General features: G+C 42.0%; 1 protein-coding gene across 3 annotated transcripts in view; it reads left to right on the top strand.

Annotated features, from left to right (window-relative positions):
• Arhgap28 (Rho GTPase activating protein 28) overlaps positions 1-22,804 on the top strand; it is a 175,619-nt gene that overhangs the window by 142,467 nt on the left and 10,348 nt on the right. For all 3 annotated transcript variants that reach the window (XM_074070311.1, XM_074070312.1, XM_020185711.2), the window contains exons 10-16: positions 1,408-1,485; positions 8,501-8,663; positions 12,797-12,879; positions 16,029-16,226; positions 16,709-16,822; positions 20,479-20,535; positions 22,288-22,412. In XM_074070311.1, the coding sequence (XP_073926412.1) occupies positions 1,408-1,485; positions 8,501-8,663; positions 12,797-12,879; positions 16,029-16,226; positions 16,709-16,822; positions 20,479-20,535; positions 22,288-22,412 (818 nt within the window). The remainder of the gene's footprint in view (positions 1-1,407; positions 1,486-8,500; positions 8,664-12,796; positions 12,880-16,028; positions 16,227-16,708; positions 16,823-20,478; positions 20,536-22,287; positions 22,413-22,804) is intronic.

Here is a 22,804-nt window from a genome sequence, read left to right on the forward strand (position 1 = left end):
TCAGTGCTGTCCATGTGATGTCCCATGTGGCCCACATGGAGTTACAAGGAGGCTGGGGTTGCCATTCCCCTCCTACTGATGAGGCAGCTGAGGAAGGTGAGATAACCCACCCAACACAACACTGCTAGCATGGACGAGAGCGGGTAAAGGAACAGAGCGCGTGTCCAAGTCCAAAGTCTGTGATGACTCTTGGTAGAGCCAAAATTAGGCCCTTTGTCCTCTCTGCAAAGGACAGAGTTTGAAGACAATCCATAAAAGTCTAAGACAGAAGATTCAACACATGGGATTATAATATTATATAGGCACAAAAACCTGGTACAGAACTTAGCAAATGAAATCAAACAGAGGTGGTCAAGCCAGGCACCAGTGGCTCACGCCTATAATCCTGGCTACTCAGGAAGCAGAGACCAGGAGGATTGTGGTTTGAAGCCACCCTGGGCAAATAGTTCACAAGACCCTATCTCGAAAAACCCTTCACAAAAATAGGGCTTGTGGAGTGGTTCAAGGTGAAGGCCCTGAGTTCAAGCCCCAGTACTGCAAAAAAGGGAAAAAAAAAAAGAGAGAGAGAAGGTGGTCAATGAATGCCAAATTAAATGCAAATTTATATCACATTAGTAACTCAGTAAATGTTAAGTATTATTACTACTGACACTAAGGGTTCCTCACTTAGGACAATTTGAGGTAGCACACTTCTACTCCTATGGGAGTGTCTTTCTTCTTCCTGAACATTTCTGTCCATGCTTGAAAGAACGACGTCAGTTCCAGGTACCATAGCAGAGGTGACAGATCATTTATCCTTTCTATGCCTCCGTTTCCTCAGCAGTAGAATGGGGATAATTATAGTGTAAAATTATTGTTAGCATTAAGTGAGTTAATATGTGCAAAAACCAGTAATAGGGTCTGGCATGCAGTAAATGCTTTATCTCATTAACATTCATTACTATATCACTACATCATCACCACCATAAGACCTCATGAGAGTTCTTAAATTTCTAATTCCTAGGTCAGACTTCTAGAATTCCTACAGGTTCTTTGCCAGGGTGGTTATAACTAATGATAGATTTAGAATCTTTTCTTACTAATCAGTCTGTAGAAAGAGATACAGTAACAGATATTAAAATGGTCGAGTGGCAGCATATTACAGTGATTAAAAGCTCACACTCAAGAGTCAGTGCCATCTCGTACACAGTGGATCCAAGTCATGGAGTAGCTCGAAATGGGAATTTGCTCTTTTGCAAATCTAAGGAAAATGTTGACCATGTAGGATGACTGGGCTTATATAATGTGTATATGTATATTCACATATACATGCCTGGTAATTTATTGATTATTCTCATCATTATTTTAATCCCAGATATTGTAATCATATGGAAGTACTTATTTTTGTAACACATCTTTGCTTTCTAGTTTTTTGAGAAAGTTGAAGAATCAGGTCTGGAATCCGAAGGAATTTTCCGACTTTCAGGATGTACTGCCAAAGTCAAGGTACCCAATATTTTCTGTCTTCCTAGCTTCCTAGAGACCTAAGCTAACTCTATCCAGCTCAGATGAGCATCAGGAATGTGGTTATTTTTGTTGTCGTCATTGTTTAACTCTATCACTTGACTCTAATATTTCTTAATATCTATGATTACATGTTTGTTCCAAAGCTTTTATATTGAAACAACACCAATAATTTTAAAATCTACACTGATGAAACAACACATCAACTCATTATTAAAAACCATTGTTGTTAGTTTGGAAAGTTGCTTTTCGGGGGTTAACCTCTTCAGTTTGTTGTGTTCATGTTGGTCACAGAAATCACTAAGCCAAGAATATATGAGCCCTTATTTCCATTACCAGTTTTTTCCAGCTTAGAAACATTCTTTGGCTCTCTTTTCAGTTGAAGTTCTTATAAGAATTTGTAGCGATGACCCTAACCACTGGAATACTCACTCAGCAATTCTAAAACCCACTTCCATTTATGGGAATGTTGGCACCCACTTACAACACCACCCCACCACCCGAGCAGTGGGAATCCTTTCACTTTGCTTTCTTACTTCCATGTGGTAGCAAACTCTATGGAACAAGAAAAGAAAGAATCATCAAAAAGAAAATCTTTTCTTATAAATCTCTAGTCAAATATTCCACCTTGTCTCCAGGTGGGCACACAAAAATGAAGATCACCTTGGATCACCCCTGGATATGGACACTAAATGACAAATATCTTGAGAAAAATATCTCAGGTGAAGGAGGAGGAATTTGGTTGTGTTACAACCATAGAGCGGTTCAAGCAGTAGAGCGTGAAGCCCTGAGTTCAAACCCCAGTACTGCCAAAGAAGAAGATAGGTAGAAGCAGGAAGGCCTTTCTTCATTAATTCATTTTGGTACATGTTTTGGGGGATTCTATTTGTATCAGAAGTCTTGGGGCTTTTATATAGAAGTGTGATGAGGTGGTTTTGAGTGGGAACTGAGAACAAAAAGGCTGTGTCTCTTGCCTCCTGCAGAGAGCGGGTGCTGAGGCAGAGGGGAGCTGATGGGTGTGGCATTTCGAGGAGCCCTGCACTGGGCAGAAAGGGCCAGGCCTGTACCTTCCCCACCCTTAGCCATAAGCTGGGCTTCCTTCAGAGAAGGGGGGTAAAACAGGTCTAGGGGCCTCACAGCTGGGACAGTCGGCTACCGAACCGTTTTACAGATAAGTGTGGAACATTCTCTTTCTAAGTGAGATCTGAGTGGGGCACTGGGGCCTTTACCTGTGACATCAGGAGTCAGGGCATATTGGGAGTTGTGAGAAATCCTGAGAAAGGAGTTGCCTAAATATTGGCACAACTTCCCCAATTGAAGGCAGGTCAATTTCCAGTGACTCTGTCATGGTTGTATTTTCTAAATTGAGTCTGCTTTGTGTCTCAATTTTTTCATCTGTTTGGTTCTTAAGATACACTTCCAAATAGATGTATCCTCAATCTGAGGGGGAAAACTATCACACTTTTGGTTGTCTTTGATTACCATTAGAGTCGGAGACCCAAAATTGAGTCATGAATTTCCAAGCTAGAATTGAACTCCATTCTTCTAAACCTCCCTTCGTAGGGGGAAGCTGCTTCTGCACATATTCTTAGGGCTCCTGTGCGTGTGTGCATATGCATGTGTGGATTTGTGAAAAGCATCATGGATATGATCTAAAACCCCTTTTTTTCTAAATAATCAATGGGAGAAAACATATGGGACATTTCTTACATGCGCAAAGTTTAACATCGTAGCAGAAGCTACTTTTCTTCAGCTAATCTTTTGTCTAAAAAATGCTTACCAAAGGCTAATTGTCCCTTCAGAGTGTTCGTAGAGGCACATACATTCCTGAACCATATTGAGGTCAAAGTCCCTTTTTCCCTGATCGGTTTTATGTAGTGTCAGCCTATTTATTCCACTGCTTGTTAGTCCAAAAAATGTAATCCAGATGTTTCATGGTTCAGGCTCCAGGGAGCCAACGTGAAAGAAATCTGGGCCAGTGAACAGTAACGGAAATATTGCAGCCAGAGAGACATTGTGACTTGATATGGTAAAGGGGTCTTTATTTCTTTCCTTCATTCAAATCTTAAACTGGCCGGGGAGGGGGGTGTTTCATTGGTTGGTTTTGGTTTTATTTGTAATTTCATCCACTGGACTACTTTTTCTAGGAATGTGCTCAGGGAAAGACATTAAAAAAAAAAAAAACCTCTGTCATAATTATCTTGAACTTGTGCCAAGTACATGTCACCAACAATTAAGGGGTTCACTGTTGAGCAGTCCAGCCTGGCTTTGTGCTTTAGACACTTGACAAGACCAAGAGGGAAGCAGTGAAGAGAAGAAGCCACTAGATTTTAGCTAAACAGGGACACAGCTGTGAAACCAGTTTGTGTATTTGAGGCAGCAGATCATTTGGAAGTAATTAAATGCTTTGGTGTGTTCAATAATTTTCTATTCAAAACATGGCAGAAATGTGAGCCCCACACTGGGAGTGTGTTCTGTGGAAGGCAGCATGTTTTGCAAGGAGGTTTTTGTTTTGACTCATTTCCATTATTCAGTGGGAGCTCCAAGGGCTTTGTCATTACTTTACCTGGAGTGTGCTGTCTCCTCCTCACTTGCATTTGTGTGAAGCCACCTCTGAGGTTGAAGCAGGCTGCATTTGCCCTGAAAAAGGGACCTAAGGACAGGACCCAAAAATGGCTTCTTCACCCTCTTGGTGCTTCCTGTCTTTGGCCAGGTAAATTCCCACCTGGTTTCTGAGGTTTCACATTTCCAGCCACTGCAGACATATCAACTCTGCTCATAGGCTCCAGTCTGCACTGGGGAAAACCAAAAGAGGACATTCTTTCTCTTCATCTTGCTTTATACCAGCCATTCAGACAAGACGACCCAATGTCACGCCTCACACACACGGAACTCCTACCATAAAGACACTGAAGGTAGAGCAGGCCTAGGAGGAGGAGGAGGAGGCAGAATAAGCAGCTTCATTTTTTGAGTGCTGTCTGTGTGACAGGCCCTACTCTGTGAGCTTGGTGTGGTGTTATCTCATTTACTCTCAGGGAGGTCATTTTAAAATTTTTATTTTTAACTAGTACTTAAAAACCTAAAAATTACACAAACATGTGGGGTGCCGTGGGATGTTAGATGCGTGTGTGCACTGTATGCTGTTTATGCCAGGTTGAGCCTCAGTCTGTCTCCTCAAATTGGTCATTTCTTTATATGAAAATATTCAAGCTCCTTTCTTACAGCTTTTTGAGATGCATAGTCTGCTGTCATTGTCTAGCATCACCTACTGTGCGATAGCACCCCCGAGTTTCTTACTCCTACCTAATACCTAGTGCCCATCGGTTAACCTCTCCCCATTTCTTCTTCTCTCCCTGTCCTCTGGTGAAAGTCATTCTACTCTCAACTTTTTTCGATTCCACATTTGCGTGAGATCATGCAGTGCTTGTCCTTCTGTGCCTGGCTTATTTCACTTAACATAATGATCCCTAGCTCCATCCATGTGGTTATAAATGACAGGATTTCATTCCTTTTATGGCGAGATCGTTTCCCATTGTGTATATGTGCCACCTTTTCTTCATCCATTCATCAGCTGATGAACAGTTGGGTTGTTTGTTTCTTGGCTGTTGCAAACAGTGCTGCATAAACATGGAAGTGCAGGTGAGTCTTTGGCATCCTGATTCCCTTCCCTTTGGACTTATACCCCATAGTGAGACTTGGATCAGGTGGTAGATCTGTTCTTAATGTTTTAGGGACCTCCATACTGTTTTCCACAAAGACTACCAATTAACATTTCCAGTAACCGTGTTCAAGGACTCCCTTTTCTCCACCTCCTCACCAGCACTTGTTTTTAGTCTTTCTCATAATAGCCATCATTCTAACAAACATGAAGGGATAACTCAATGTGGTTTTGATTTGCATTTCTCTGATGATGCATAATGCTAAAATATTTTTTCATGTACCTGCTGGTAACTTGTACATCTTATTTTGAGAAATGTCTTATTTAGGTCTATTGCCCATTTTAAAATCCTGGTTTGTTTTTGGTTTTTTTTTTTTTTTTTTTGGCTATTGAGTTTTATGAGTTCCTTACATATTCTGGACATTAACTCCTTGTCAGAAATATAGTTTGAAACATTTTCTCTCATTCTACAGCTTATCTCTCCACTGTTGACTATTTCCATCGTTGTATACAAGCTTTCTAATTTGATGTGATTCTGTTTGTTTATTTGCACTTCTACTTTCTGTGCTTTTGGGGTCTTGTCCAAAAAGAATCCTTGCTATTCCACTGTCCTGAAGTATTTACCCTCTGTTTTATTTTAGTATTTTTATAGTTTCAGGTCTCACATTTCAGTCTTACTTTTTTTTTTTAATGGAAAAACAAGACCTGTTGAAACTATTTCAGAAACATGAGGAGGGGAAATAAAACAGAATGGTGGAGGGGATGAATTCAACTATGATATATTATAAGAACTTTTGTAAATGTCACAATGTACCCTGAGTTCAACAATAGTATGATAATTTAAAATTTTTCAGTCTTTAAACCATTTCAAATTCATTTTTGCAAATAGTGAGAAGTAGGGGTCCTGTTTTATTCTTAGGCATGTGGAAGTTCAGTGTCTCCAGTATCACTACTGGAAAGACTGTTCTCTCTCCACTGTGTCTTCGCAGCGCCTGTGGCTTTAGCTATATGGGTTTACTTCTAGGCTCTCTGTTCTGTTCCGTGGCCCACGTGTTCACTTTTGTGCCCATGCTCCATGCTTTAATTATTGCAGTTTGGGAATATATTGAAGTCAGGTACTGTAATGCCTCCTGCTTTGTTCTTTCTGCTCAAGATGGGTTGAGCTGCTCCAGGGAGGCTGACATTTTCAATGTCCCTCTTGTACATTGAGAATCTTGAGGTAAGGGTCATATGATTAGGCAGCTGTGGAGATGGGATGAGAGCCTCAAAGATCTAGTCATAGTTCCTGCTCTCAGCCCTGGGGCCATGTTGCCTCTTAGCTGACCAGGGACCACTCGCAGGTTAGACCAGTCGTATTTGTGATTCGGATGGAGCCCTTTGGCAGAGGCGTGTGGGAATTTGACTTCTTCTGCTCCTGCTGGTGCTTCCTGCCCACTTGAAAGACAGTTTCTCTTTTGCCTTACAGCAGGGGTAGCAGGCTTCTGGTGGGTGACCTTCACCTTTTCCTGTTGAGGACACCTCATCTTCCCATTACAGTCAGAAACATTTTCAGCAATCATTCTACCTTTAAATGTCCTCATTAATCCATCACCATTGTCTGAGTGTTTTTCTCCTAGGTATTTCTGAAGTGTCTCTCTCCTTATATCCTACCACTGCTTACCCCATGAGTCCTAGGCTATCAGTCACCAGAAGTGTCACAGCCCCAGCACAGGGCTTCTGCCTCTTCCCTGCCCCCTCCCCTCCAAGCTCCCCCCAAATCACTCTTCCATTTGACTGTCAGAAAAGATAAATCTAGCCATCATTCTCTTACTGACACATGTTCCAAGTGGCCTTTCTATTTGCTTCTATTTGGATGCAGTCTGTCCCCTAGAGTGGCTCTCCTGGCCTGATCCCCAGGCTCAGCCATGGCCCCAACCAAGCTCACCTAGCTATGGCCCCCCAGACACCCTGGATTTCTGTGCATTTGTGGCACTGAGGAGCAGTTCCTCTATCCAGGACCCTTGTGAGATTCTCAGCAGCCCTCAAAACCACCCCAGCTGTTTGTTTCATCGTTCCTGGCTGCAGCACGCATACGTGACCTCCTTTGTAACGTGCACCCTGATGAATCGGTACCATGGGTTCATGAAATGGTCTCCTCCGCTGGACCAAAGGCTCAGTGGAATCTCATGCATCTTCTACTTCCCAGCACCCAGTCTGGTGTGTAGTCTCTTTTCATGTGCTGTTAGGCTTTATCAAGTGTACTTATCAGCAAAGGGATAGTGTGACTGGCTGTAGTATCCCTGTTAGATTCCAGGACGAAAAGAAAATCTCTTTTGATGTCATCAGAAAGGGCTGGAGGGTGGATCAGGATCAGGTGTACCCCTGGAAGAACTTGTCCTGCCAGTGACTTCCATTCTACAGGCTCTGGGGACCCATAAGCACATCTGTGCCCTAGCCTGTTAATGAGTTGATCTTGGTAGGAAAAGGTCAGAGGTACAAGCTGACCTTGACTGTGCATGTTTGAGACCAGAAGCGTTAGGCCTCTTGAGAGAACAAAGCAGAGACTGTTAATAAAAAATGTTTTCACAGTTCCCTTTCTAAACATTCTCTTTGAATACCTAAAGTATTATAGGAAAATCTTGTAGTTTAAAGGAGCAGTAGAAAATGAATTTGATGGTGAAGAAATGTAGAGAAAATGGGTGACGTGGACAATCAGGTGAATTAATAATGCAGAAATAGTAAGACAAGTAGGCTTGGTGCTTTTTTTTTTTTTTTCCAGTGTTTTCATAGTGTTCCAAGCCCTGCAAATGACGGGGCAGGCCTGTAGGCATGTGGAAGGCATGTGTGTGTGTCGGTATAAAACTCTGCTGAATCTGCTCCAGGAAGATGTCATTGGCTGCGTGTTGCAGTGAAGTCAGTTACTTGACTGGCATGTTCCTCATTCTGCCTGTGAACTTGCTGAGAGGTGCACATTCGTAGTCTACTTTAGAAATAGAAGTGAGGATGACACAAATAATTATGGAAAAGAGGCAAGGAGGCCTTGTCAAAACCTAGCAGTGTGTGTATCATATGGGAATAGTGGTATCTTACCAAAACCACAGAAATGAAGCCATAATTCAAGTAATTCAAGAGACCTCTATGTTTGCATAGAGTTAGCCATTTCAAGAGCAACAATTTTTAAATATTTTTATAGAAAATTAATTTAAGAATTCATTCACCATACTTATTTCAATTCTGCTAATCATGTTGAAAAAAGTAGATATTGTGGAAATGGTTTACGTAATGGTTGTTTCCAGAAGGGCTAAAGGGGATCGGGTGGTGCAAAGTCATTGAATATTGACTGTCTTCTTTGATTTGCAGCAATACCGTGAAGAGCTGGATGCCAAGTTCAATGCTGATAAGTTTAAATGGGACAAAATGTGCCATAGAGAAGCTGCAGTCATGTTGAAAGCATTCTTCAGAGAACTCCCCACCTCTCTCTTCCCTGTGGAATATATACCTGCTTTCATCACGCTAATGGAAAGTAGGTGGAAGAGGTTTAATGTGAACAGAACAGGATGTAAGGTCCATAAAAGAACAGGAGAGAGGTGCATGATGAAATGTGAAGTAATGTATAGATTTGCCATTTGCTGACAGTGCTGCATTGAAATGCTAAGTTTGATAATAAACAGTCGTCCATTTACATGCTTACATATTTAAGTCTGGCAGGTACTATGTAAAGGGCTTTATAACCATTAAAGGTAGCAGGTCTTTCAGGAAAGACCAGGCCCTTGGGATTTGATTTCCTGAGCAGCCATCTGTTAGCCATGCCATTAAACTTTCTGAAATTCACCTGCTGCACCAGTAAATTCCATGTGATAATTGCTTCTTAGGGTTGTTGTGGTCTTGAATGGAATCATCTAGAATAGTGCCGTGTGTGTAAGAGGCCATCAGAAGAGATGAGATCCCTCCATTCCTTAAATCCGAGGTCCTCGGCCTGATAATGTGCCCAGTGACAGATGCTACTCATATTGTGCCTGAAAATAACAATATCACAGAGAACTTCTGAAAATCACAGTCCTAGAGATTGGTTCTTAGGTGAGGTATGTGATTAAGAGCACAGAAGCTGAGAGGTGTGCTGTATTTCACAGGTACAGAATCATTTGACATGGTGTGACCATAAAGGATGACTATTGTAGAAGATGTAACAAGAAAAAAAAAATTAGAAAAGAGAGTGAGGCTAAATAGTGCAGACTTTGACTTCTAACCTGGGGACAGCAGGGTACACAAGGCTCAGTATATACTTTATGTTAAGTAGATAGTAGTTCTGCCAGGACAGAAAAGGGCGGTGGCCAGATTGAGAGTACATGTTCATCCGTAGACCTGTGTCTGTAGACCCCTGCTTAGTACAGATCATGCACATGCAGAACGGAGAGCCAAATCCAGGCATTAATGGAAAAATTCTTACTTTGAAAATGGCCACAAATTCAAATTGCTTAGTGCTAATGAGCTCACCAAGTGACACTTGTATTTGCCTTTTACAACTTTCTTCAGGTCAACTAACACAGTGAGGTCACTAAAAGCTCAGTGAAAGAAAATAAGAATAGATACTAAGATCAACCACAAAACATAAGCTAAAAATTAGTAGTTCTGAATCTTTAAATTATTTTGTTAAACCAAATTTACAAAATGGTCCTTTGTGCCTTCAGTAAGAGAATACAATAGGTAAGACAGTCATTTTTAACGCTTTTTTCTGTCTGGGTTTTTTTTTTTTTTGGGCAGCACTGGGGTTTGAACTCAGGGCCTCACACTTGCTAGGCAGGCACTGTACTTCTCTACCAATCCTTTTGTTTAATGCTTTAATTCACATGCTTTGTGTAACCACAAAGCATGACCTGTGTCCTATGGATCAGGCCAGAAAGAGTGTGGTTATTTATTTATTTATTTATTTATTGAGTTTGGGCATCTGGGCATCCTGTGCAACTGTGGCTATGGCCTGTCCTCATGGAACACTCTCCCTGTGTCATCTGTGACATTTGCTAGTTCCCAGATCTCTCTTAGAAGTGCCCATCTTTGTTCACTCTGCTCTGCCTCAGGTGGTTGCATTTTGCAGTTCGTCCACAGATTATTATCGTCACCTGCAGGATGACTGTTTGCTAGGAGTTTACTCAGCCACGCCTGTCGCAGAATTCCTAATTTTAAGTTAAAAAAAAAATTGCAGGATTTTCTATGATGTTAGCTCGCCTAGAAAATGGGTTGCAAAATTATTTGTTTTCCCTTGCTCTGTGGTTTATGTGCCGAATAACCCATCAAAACACACTGAGGCCCTAGAGGATTTTTGGTTTTTCTTTGTTTTTCTATGCAAAGAGGATTCAAACCTCCAATGCCAGTGCTGCTCAGAGAATTATATTTAAAAAGGCAGGTGGATAAATGAGCTTCCCATCCCTTCTTCCTGCCATGCCTCCCTATCTGATTGCAGCCAATTTGCTTCCTCAAAGAGGGGAGTGTGACAAATATCCTGAGAGATTGCACAAAGGGATCACACTTCTTTGTGGGACTTTGAAAGTGACGGATGCTATATTGCAGGTGATTGATTTGATACAGACAACTAGGCAGGAAGTCCAAAGTCTGGCCTGCAGCCCACAGAAAATAATGGCCTTTCCCACGTGAAAGAAGCCCGAGTTGTAACTGTGAACATGAGTGAGTGTGTGTGTGTGTGTGTGTGTGTGTGTGTAAGCTCCCCTCCTGATACGCACATGCTGCTCAGAGAGCACACACAGGCTGTTTCCCACTCATGTAATTATCTTCTCTTGTTAATATTGGCCCCAGAGTTGCCTGTACAATTAAAGGGCTAATAGTTCATCAATCCAGCCTTAGATACTTTCATGGAAAGCATTACAACTTTCTAGGAAAATAATGAGCTCAGGAAAAAGAATGCTCTCTACTAGGATGCGTTAAACAAATTAACTACAAAACTATTAACCACAAAACAGTGTCGGGCCAACTTGCCTAAGTGAAATGAAAATGGATTATTTTCCAAATTAGACTTTTAATTGTGAAGGGAACGTCATCATTTCTCGGCAGCTGATGGAAGCAGAGAGCTCCCAGGCCTCCATCTACATCTTCTGTTTTCCCTGGAGGAGTTTTTGGGTTGCATTGGAAGATCAGAGGCAGCCTCAGCCTCCAGCCCATCATTAAAACACTGTCTTATGGTACTACCCACAGTCTCATGTCAGTGTACATTAGCCATTTTCAGTGACCACCTAGACTTGTGTCAGGTTTTGTTTACAAACTTGACGTAAATACCTGAAGTGCACATGTGGATGGTGCTGAGACAGTGGAGTAAGATCCTATAAATCTCTCTCCCTCTGCTCCTTTATCACATGGCTTTATGCACCTGTTACCTAGTTCTCCCTAACTCTGGCACACACAGCCTCCAGTGTCCTCCCAGCCTGTCGTGACAGTGTTTCCACTGCTGTGGAGCTCTGTAACTTTAGGAGCAAGGGGCGGCCTCTCAGCCATCAGATAGAAATAGTTTTCCTTCAACTTGAGGACTCCAGACCATAATGCTTTCCTAAGGGAACTCCTCATCAAGAGACCATTTTGAGAGAGTGCAGAGAGATAAAGGGGAAAGCCTGGATTCCCTGGTGTACTGTAAATTTTCAGCATGGCTGACTGTGGATTATCCTGTGTGTGTGGATCCCCTGTGTATAAATGCCAGCCCTCTGGTGCCACCTTGTGTCTTTAAGGAACAAAACATTCAACAGTCTCCAGAGTTCTAACTACAGTAACCTTCCCTAAATATTCACGTGGATCTATAGTAGGCCAGGCGTGGTGGAACATGCCTGTAATCTCAGCTAGGAAGGAAGCAGAGGTGGGATGATCATGATTTGAGGCCAGCCCTGGGCAAAAACTTGAGATCCTATCTGGGGAAAAACAAAAAGGCCTACAGCAAAAAGGACTGGGTGCATGGCTTAAGTATTAGAGCACCTACTAGCAAGGACAAGGCCCTGAGTTCAAATCCCAATACCTCCAAAGGAAAAAAAATCTAGAATAAGTGTCATTGGTCATAAAAACAAGAGCCCACACACAATACAGTAACTACACTGATGTACTGATTGGAACACTGTACATGTATTACCTCTTGTAATCCTCTTCTCAGCCATGGGAGGTAGACATGGTCTGATCCGCCATTTCACAGTCAATGGAAGCCAGGAGGGTTTAAATACCCCACCCCACCCCACCCTGCACAGTGACTCAGTAGTAGGCAGGCTTTGAATCTGGTTCTAGAATGTACATTCCTAATAACTATATGCTGCTGACTTCTTAGGTGGAAGCAAGGCTTATTTGCTCTTGAATTGACCTTCAGGTCTTTAAACAGAAGCATAAAAGTAGGGCAAGGTCTGTAAAGTACTTTGCAAAAGGAAATGTCATACAGATCTAGCTATTTTGAGGATCTTTTTGGCCACCTGTCTCTACCCCAGGGCATTGTGGAATTGAAGGGGAGTTAATAAGTAAGGCTCTTGTCCAAGTTTACAAATTGACATTATTGTACACAAAACCCTTAACACCAAAAGCTGTCAGAAGCCCTCCTGTGCCACCAGATGTTAGCAAGAAATGCCATTGGGATGCATCAGTGTTGTTTCCAGCCTGTCATTATTTCTGTTTTCTTGTCAGGGGAGCCTCATGTCAAAGTCCAGTTTCAAGCCTTACACCTCATGGTCATGGCTCTGCCAGATGCCAACAGGGACACAGCCCAGGTATGTCACACCAACCTTGTGGTCTCTTTTGAGCTCTTATGGCTCATCTGGGGAAAGCAGAAACAGAGATGACAACTCCCATCTGAGCAGGCCACAGACCCACTGCCTGCCTGTGATCCCAGTGCCGTGTGCCAAGGAAGATAGCAAGAATGGCAGCCCCGGAGTGTCTTGGGACACCTGAGTCTTGTACCTTCAGTTCATTTGGAGGGCATTGAGTGTCTGACCATGGGTCGGGCATTGGGCTACGTGTCAGGAGTAGCAGAGGGGCCTGAATGGAAACAACACCATTTATTTTGTACCTTACAAGACTCTTTTGTTGCAAACACTCAGCTGCTTGCTCCAGTCTAAGTGGCAAAAAAAAAAAAAAATTAGTGTCTTTAAAGAGGAAATTTAAAATCGTCAAGTTAGGTGAAATTTCTAAAGTGTTCATGTTTTTAAAACGTATGAATACTTTTTTTTTAAAGTCATCCTAGAATTTCAAAGTTTAGCCATCATCTGATAGAATCTGGTCACGTTGCAGTTAGGAGAGTGGCGTTCAGAGTCGTGGTTTCTCCATCACTGCGTCATAACCCATTTGATGGAATGCGTCAAATACCTCTCCCCCTTTTCACCTTCGTTCCATTACGTATATTGGTAAAAGTTGAAGTTTCCCTTGCCATTTTTGTAGTGATTCTATGCACGTTAGGAAATTTGTTTTACGTGCTATAGGTATCTGGAGTCTGAAATGAAAGTGAGGTCAGGATGCATTGAAAGAAGTCCGCAATTTTGAGGCCACTAATCCTAATCCTAATGCTGATGACAAAGACAACATGTCAGCATGGAGAGGACCTTTCCCTACACAGAGAAAACCCTCACGCTTCCATAACACACGTCAGTTATCCATATTCTCCCAGCTAAACGGGAACTAGCAAGGCACGAAATGTTTCTAGTATAATTCAGTACTTTTTCAAAAGCTATACATTTATTAACTGGTCTTTGCTGTTGTCTAAACAATGTTGTTTTTATCAAGAACATCCGTGTGACATCAAGATATCTCAGTCAAGATGTCACCTACCCTTTCAGATAGCTGAAGATGCAACAAGTAACAAATGATTCAAAACATTTGAAGAAAAGATTCCCCAAAATATCACAGGGCTGGTGAAGATGTTACACAGGTACATGTACATAGGACTGTATACACAACACATATGTACATATGTGCATGTATTCCTTTTGTCTTCACTCTAAATTGTTCCTGGGTTGAAGGTAGTAAGGTGCAGTGGACAAGAATGGTAGCTCAAGGCCAGGCATGGTAGCTCAAGGCCAGGCATGGTGGCTCACCAGTTAAAGGGGGGGGGAGGATCATGGTTCAAGGCACACCTGGGCAGAAAGATAGTGAAACTCCACCTCAAAAAACAAGCCAAGTGTGGTGTTTCAGCCCTGTAATCTCAGCTACATGGGAGGTATAGGTAGGAGGATTGAGATCTGAGGTCAACCCCAGGCAAAAATGTGAGACCCTATCCAAAAAATAACTAGAGCACAAAGGACCGAGGGCTTGGCTCAAGTGGTAGAGTTCCTGCTTAACAAGTGTGAGGCCCTGAGTTCAAACCCCAATACCAACAAAAAAATAAAAAAATTTAAAATGCTAGCTCAACAATCAGTTTCCTTGGTTCAGATTCTGGCTCTGGGCAAAGCTTCTCAGTTCCTCTCCATCTTCATTTCCTCATCTGTAAAACAGTATTAAGAACAGTGCCCAGATCATAGGGTGTGGAAGGATGATGGCAAGAGACCAGCCCGGGCAAAACTTTAGTGAGACACCATCTCAACAAAGAAGTTGGGTGTGGTGGTGCATGCCTGTGGTCTCAGCTATGTAGGAGGCAGAGGTAGGAGGATGGCTGTTGAAGCTGGCCACTGGGGTGAAAGCAAGACTACTTGAAAAATAACCTAGAATCAAAAATATCCGTGGTGTGGATACTTTTTGTGGTGGTAGAGCACGAGCACGAGGCCCTGAGCTCAAACCCCAGGACTGCCAAGAACAGAAACAAGACCAGAGTGGGAGTCTCACTTGAAAACCATGGAGCTCCCCTTCAAGACTTCAGTCTTCTTGGCCACTCTCAACAGTTCTGCTAAGTGTCTGTACTTCAGCGATCCAGCAAACATTTCAGCTTGCCTCAAATCTTTTTTTCTTTTAATTCTCAAAACAGCCACATGTAAGGGTTGCTGTGACCTACTAATAACTTCAAAATAGAAAAGCATGCAAAAGAGGCTGTGTTGGCACACGCCATACCCCCAGAACTTAGACGGCTGAGGCTGGAGGATTGTGAGTTCAAGGCCTGCAGGGGTAACTTAGTGAGACCCTATCTCAATAAAACAAAAAAAACCCCAAAATCATTAGGAAAATGACAACCCAAAAGTAAATTTTTGAAAATTTTCAACTGAGTTTACATTGGACTGAGGAATGCAATACTTGTGTTTTGCAAATGGGTTTTCATTTGACAAGGAAACATTGTTTTCAACAGTAATGCTTTAAGTTAATGAGTTTTGAGAGTCATTTTTCTTCACAGCAAAAGCACATATCATGTTTATTTGAGCTTCAGCATTTACTCTCCCTAGTTTATGTTTAATTTTAATATTTGCCAAACTTGTTTAGGATATGAGAAAAATGTAAAACTATTACTTAATCTCCAAGATAATAAGCTTCATAAAAATGGAATTATTTTATGAAGCACAGATTGAATAAACTTCTCACCTTTCTTCTTAGCACTTTTAAATAATTAAAGGCAACACCAGACACATTTACCCGTTCTGTGCCTCCAACATTTTTATGGCAGCACTGTAGATGGGTATAGACATAAGTGGCCACACACTGGGCATGGTGGTGCATGGCTATAATCCCAGCTACTTGGGAGGTGGAGGCAGGAGGATCACAGTCTGAGGCTGACCCTGGCAAAAGTGTGAGACTCTCCCTGAAAAACAAACTAAAAGCATCAAAGGGGGAGGGGTGTGGGACATGGCCCAGTGGGAGAGCCTCAGCCTCACAAATGGGAGGCCCTGAGTTCAAACCCCAGGCCTGCAGAACAGAGTGAGGGGAAGTTGCGATCATGGAGCCTTCTGATAAGTTACACTAGTGTGATCCACCCCGCCCCCCACCCCATGCTGTTTCTTGTTAGGCCCTGATGACATTCTTCAATAAAGTGATTGCCAATGAGTCAAAGAACCGAATGAGCATGTGGAATATCTCCACGGTGATGGCCCCGAACCTGTTCTTCAGCAGAAGCAGACACTCGGACTGCGAGGAGTTGCAGCTGGCCAACACAGCCACACACATCATCCGCCTGATGCTCAAATACCAGAAGATGCTGTGGAAGGTAACAGCGGGGACAGCAGCTTCCCCTCGGGAGGGATGCAAGCCCCATGGCCAGGCTGCTCCCTTGGTCGGCGAGGAAACAGGGGAAGATGGCCCCAGACTACTTTCATCGCCACAGCCACAGGTCACAAATACCCCTCCAAAACCACATCTGTCCTGAACACCTACAGACCCTTTTCTTGTCATTCTTCCCTGAATGACACAGCACAACGATTTGCGTGTGTTTACATTGAACTGGGCACGGTGCCTTAAAAGTAGTAGGTTATATGCAGGTGCTATGCCAGTGTATAAGGGTCCTGGAGCCTCCAAAAATTTTGGTACCTGAGGGGTCCTGGGCCCAGTCCCTCTTGGATACCAAGACACTTCTCTGTAGCATGTTTCTCTATTAAACAGAAGCCCCCACTTCTGAGCAGAATGGGGGAGGGGTGGACCGAATCTACAGGGAGGCCTCACTCCTCTAGTCAAGCTGCTTTTTCTCCCCAGGTCCCGTCCTTCCTAATTGCCCAAGTCAGAAGGATGAATGAAGCCACCATGCTGCTGAAGAAGCAGCAACCAAGCATGCGAAAGCTCCTCAGAAGGAGGACGCTAGAACGAGAGGTGAGTGTGACTCCACGTGATGCCCACGGACCCTTGACAACCCAGGTTTTTATTCCTCAGAGGAGGCACAAAGTAGCTTATAATTTGGAACCAGAAATTGCAGACAGTCTTGTCACTGTGAGCATTGTGGAATGGGTGTTCACAGAGTACTGTGGTCTTTCCACTTTGTGGAATTTTTGTGGTTAAAGTTCTTAAAATAGCTGTCTTGTGAAGATTGTTTGTCTATTAAGAGCTTACCAGAATGGCAAAATGTTCTCACAAAGGCTGAAAGTCAACATTTAAGTCTCTGCAAACTAGATTTAAGGGTGATTTAGGACCAGATTAAGAGATTGCTTTATCGTTGAGTGAATAACAGAAGACTAAATAATCCTCAGATGGCTTTGTGTAGGTCCACTGCATTCCCAGGTGTTTTTGCTTTACTGCAATAAGTGGTACAGAGATACATCCTGGAAATGGGTCTTAGAAGAATGACTGTATGGCTGCAGTTGAACTTGGGGATGACCACAATGTTAGGTGTTGATTGCATTCACCCTTGCATGGAGGTGGATTTTTGAAACTCATTTTGTATTTAAAGGAACTTACACAGTTTGGGAGACGAGGTATCTAAGAGCTGTAAATTCCCAGCTGTGTGCATGAGCACCGGGCCAGGGTAGAGACATGGCTTCAGCGTGTGAATCGTGGGTGACTTCATGGAGGAAGTGGCATTGAGCTACACCTTGCAGGATGGATAACACTGTAAAGGGAGAGAGGAGGGTAGTCATCCAGGGAAAAGGCGGCAGGAGAGAGTTAATTAATTTACTGTAATTGTGGCAAATGGCTGTGTTCCTTATTCATTGCACACAAAATGACTTCATATTAAGCAGAACCCACACTTGTTTTCCTTTTTCTTTTCAGTGCCAGGGACCAAAACCAAGGCCTTTTGGCCATGTACCACTGAGCTATCTTCCTGGCCAGAACTGACCCTTTTATTTGAACAAAAAAATTGTATAATTTAGAGCAAAAATCTACGTAACATAAAATTCATTATTTTAACCACTTAAATTGTACAGTTCAGTGGTTTCAACATACTGATGTTGTGCAGCCACAACTAGTAGACATGATTTCTGTTAGTTTTTCTGAATATTTAAAATAGATGATTTGAAGGATTTTTATAGTCAGTTCAATATCCAGTCTTCCTTAGCGTGTGGTTTTTTTGTTGTTTTTGTGTTTTTTAACTATTGAAACTGCCTTTTTCAGTAGTTTCAATGTATATGGCCATATTTCCTTGCCTTTTTTGACTGTCCAATAACTGCTGATTGAAGATTGGACATCTGAGTTATTATAATATGGCAACCTTGGAAATCAGATCCATTTTGGTTGTTGCTTGGTTGGTGGCTTTTCTGCTGAACTGTTGTAAAGTTGGCATTTTTTGTTTTGCTTGGCTACCGAAGTCTCTGTCCCATTAGCTTAGTGGTTAGCTAAGGATTAGACAGAGATTTTCTTCAGTGTTTATAACCAAAAGCCTCTCACAGTCTTTGCACATGCGCTATGTGTGCCAGCATTCACCTTCCACACCAAGTGAGACAGTTTATAACTTGGCCTGAGCCTTTACCTCCTGTTGGCAGAGTGTGCGGTTTGGCCAGAGATGAGAGTCTACACTCTTTCTGGGTCTTTTCTGGGTGTACCCTCAGACTTGGGTGTGCATGTGGCCTTCTAGATGCTCACAAGCATGTCAAAGTGTTCCAGAGCGCTTATTGCAGGATGCATCTGTGTCCAGCCTTGCTCAAGCGTTTCAGCTAACTTGCTTTCCCCAGCCCTCATCCACTGTATGAGGTAGCTCTGGCTATATTCGCCTATAAACCCCATTACGGCTGCTCAGGTTCCAAGTTAGGCACCAAAAAGGCAAGCTCTCACTCAGTCTTGCAGGAAGCCCCCCATGCCACAACAAGGAGTTGAAATTTTTTGTTAACGAGGCCCGTGCTGCTCCCTCTGTGCCTGCACCAGGAATCCAGGCTGTTGTTCTCAAGACTTTGGCTGTGCTAGGAAGCAGGAATGGGAAAAGTCTAAGAAAACACCACAAAGGCCAGGTGTGGTGGCACACACCTGTGATCCTAGCACTCACTTAGAGAGGCTGAGACAGGAGAAGTGACTTTGAAGTCAACCTGGTCTATATAGTGATAGCCTGTGTCTAACAGAACAAAAACACGCTACTGTTCCCACCAAGATTGGGTTGTGTCTTCACCAACTCATTCCCTTGGTTGCAACCCTTGGGTTTGGATCCAGAGTTCTGAAGAAGTTCACACTCCCACTTTTTGCCACTGAGTTTGTAGAGGGACAGACTTTTAGAGTTTCTATTTTACAGTGGAAGGTTTTAATGACATAAGTGTGACAGCTGGAAAGCTGAAGCCAAGTCCAGGTTGCCAACTACTTGCTATTGGAGCCTGAGAAAGCTCCATTTATTCTTTGAGCCTGTGTATCCTCAGCATTAAGCTGCCTATTTCTCAGAGTTGTCCATAGGCTTGACTTACGATTTGTGTGTAAAGCACTTTGTAAACCATACCTGGCTCTATGAATGTCAGTTGCTTTAATGTTTTGATTGTGTATAGAACCAAGATAGAAGGCAAAGGTTGAAAATACCAGGGAAGCAAACACTTAAAGAAGAGGCTCTCTTTAGTTCTATTGTAATAGCCTATATTTTTAATTGTTATTTTTGATTGGTGTAGATAATTCATTAACAAGTTACAAATTCAAAAGCTTGGAAAGGCTTTTTAAAAAATTAGACACCTCTGACTTCCCCTCTTAAAGACAAATATTAGCAAGGACAGGCTGCTTTTACCCAGGACATACAGGTCTGTATACCTGCAGAGATGTTGTGTGCTCATAGATTGCAAATCTGAATACAGTTGACCCTCTAGATCCATAGGTTTCCCCTCTGCAGGCTGAAAATATTCTGGAAAAAATTCTGCATCAGTACTGAACATGCATACTTTTTCTTGTTTTTACTCCATAAACATTATAACAATTTATTTACACAGCATTTATATTGGAGTAGGTATTTTAAATAATCTAGAAATGACTTAAAGTAGACAGGAAGATAAAAGTAGGTTTTATGCAAATACTATACCACTTTTTATGAGCATCAGTGAATTTTGGTATCTGAGGGGGTTGTGGAACCCATCCCCAGTGGACACCAAGAGACAACTGTATATATCCTTCTCCTGTTTTGCATAAACAGTAGCATACAAAAAAACACTGTCCTGCCTTGCGTTTACTGACTTAAGAAATCGTAGTGATTATTCCATAGCAGCCCACACAGCTGCTTCTCTTGCATGGTTTTCTATAGATATACAGTAATTTATTTTATACTGTTCAACCCCAAGTGATTGAAGAGTTAGCTGGTGTCCAGTCATTTGCTATTATGATTTGTGCTTCAATAAACTTGCATATTCACGTTTATTCAAATATTCATGTATTTCATTGACGAAAATGAAATATATTTCAAACATAAGTTTATTCGTGTAGAATTAGGGGGGGATGAAAGTACATATACCTTTTATGTTTTGATGAATATTGCCAAAATGTTTTTCTTTAAAAATTGTACCAGATTACATTTCCAAAAAGCAGCATACACTTGGCTTCCTGACATCAGTTCTAAAATCTAAGTGTGTTTTCTTTAGGTAACAAGTCCCAAAACTTCAAAGGTACTACAGAAATCACCCTCTTCAAGAAGAATGGTAAGGAAACAATTTCTGTCCCACTATGTAGTATTCTCTGGCCACATTCTTGTATAATTCTTGTCATGATCTATTCCAGTTTGGCATTTGCAGTACAGAATGTGAAGCAGTGTACAGAGATTCAACTAACTCATGATTCCACGTGTATGGTTAGGTGTCCAGTACAGAGGTGTGAATGCACTAAAAGTTATAGGGAGATGAGACTGTTATGGCCTTGGGCCCAGTGATGTTAGAGTGTAGAAGCTATCCTACAGAGGCTTCTGGGAAGCTGGGAGGGAAAGGACATGAGGTGGTCAGAAGAGTATTTTAGGACCACAATCTTGGCTGCATTCTGCTAGGGACTTTGTCTCCTCCCCAGTCAAGATCTGTTAACATCCATCCCCAGGCATGGGCCCTTGGTCTTGCTGGTAATATTAGGAAAGTATTATAAAAATTGAGTCTACTTAAAAGTATTTTATTTTGTGTTCCTAGGAATACCATAACAAGGTACCATAAACGAGATGGCTTAAAACAATAGAAATGTGGCTGTAAGACAGTAGAATGTAGAAATGCTTTTTGCAGTTCTATAGGCTAAAAGTCTAATCAAGGTGTTGGCAGAGCTGGCTTCTTCTGAAAGCCATGAAGGAAGGCTCAGTCCCAGGCCTCTGTTACCTTTGGTGATGCCAACAGCCCTTGGCATTTCTTAGCTTGTCGATTCATCACTCGAGTCTCTGCCTCCATCCTCATGTGACATTCTCACTGTGTGTGTTCCTGAGTCTCTCCTCTTACAAGGACAAGTCCTATGGCGTTAAGAGCCCACCTACCTCAGGTCAACCTCATTTTAATCAATGACATTTGAAATAGGCCCTTTTTCCAAATAAGGCCACATTCTGCGGTTCTGGGCAGTAGGACTTCAAAATATGGCTTTGGGGACACACTTCAACCCATGACACAGTTGTTCTAGTGTGTGTATTGAATCAATTTATGTACATCTTCTGCATCACCAGGGCCATCCTTTGAGAAAGTGCAGATTTAAAGCAGTTACCTGAGCATGAGCTAGATCCTAAAACAAATGGAAATTTATTTCTCTTCGTATCCTTGACAATTAATTTTTAAAAGATTCAAATTTTTGAAATAAAAGGAATTTTCCATTCTGACAAGATAGAAATTTGTTAATCAGACAGCACCAGTCTTTGAATATTCTTTTTAGCCAATAGCTCTGAGGCCCCATGCCAGTCACGTCTTATGAAAACACACACCCCTTCACAGTGGTTCACACCCTGCCCTGCAGGGTGTCATCAGCACACTTTGCAGGATGGATTTTTAAGTGCCTGTATGGAATTCAATTTGGACTGGCCACTCATGGCTATTAACTGAGCAAGGACAGGGTTTGAGAAGTATTTTCTAATTGTTTTAAAGAGTTGATCTTCTTAAATAAATTAAATCTATAATCCTGCTTAAGGTAAGCTTGTTTAGGACATTGATAGAAATATCAGATTTTTGTCAGACCCAGTTTTATTCCTGTCATGATTTTAAACCATTAGTAAGACCTACAATAAGACCTGCATGTGTAGTGAAGGTAAACTTCCAGATTAAGTTTAGTTATTAGTATCCTGGTTAAAAAAAAAGCACTGCTCCATTCTGATTGAGCATTGGTCATGTGGACATATTTTCCTAATTCCAAATGCATCTGTTTTTCCTACTTCTTAAGTGCAGTCTCTGAAGTGACAGCACCCTAGTTTGACGGTGTTCTGAATTTTTCCTTGTTGACAGTCTGATGTGCCAGAAGGAGTCATCAGGGTCCATGCTCCGCTTCTCTCCAAGGTCTCCATGGCGATACAACTGAATAGTCAAACCAAAGCCAAGGACATACTGGCAAAATTTCAGTATGAGAACAGGTAAGTAAATGGGGATGAAGGTCACTGCACACGGAAGATGTAACTTCCCAGGCACCTACAAATGTGGCCTTTTGAAAAATTAGAACTGTTAATGTGAGGAAGTAACCAGTAGATTACAAGGATTAAAAGTAGTTAGACAATAGAATTGACAGTAACAAAGCCTGTTTTTAAAAGGAATTTTCACAAATGAGATTCTTCATGGGTATTGTTTGTCTTGGTAGTTCCATTTACTCAGTGAGTTTTACCTTTTATTAGAATGAAAAATACAGCAAGTCAGTTTTGTGGATATCTTTTTTTTTTTGTGGTACTGGGGCTTGAACTCAGGGCTTACACCTTAAGCCACTCTTTCACCCCTTTTTGTGTTAGGTATTCTTCAAGATAGAGTCTCTCCA

This window comes from Castor canadensis, chromosome 4 (genome assembly GCF_047511655.1).
Source record: "Castor canadensis chromosome 4, mCasCan1.hap1v2, whole genome shotgun sequence".
NCBI lineage: Eukaryota > Metazoa > Chordata > Mammalia > Rodentia > Castoridae > Castor > Castor canadensis.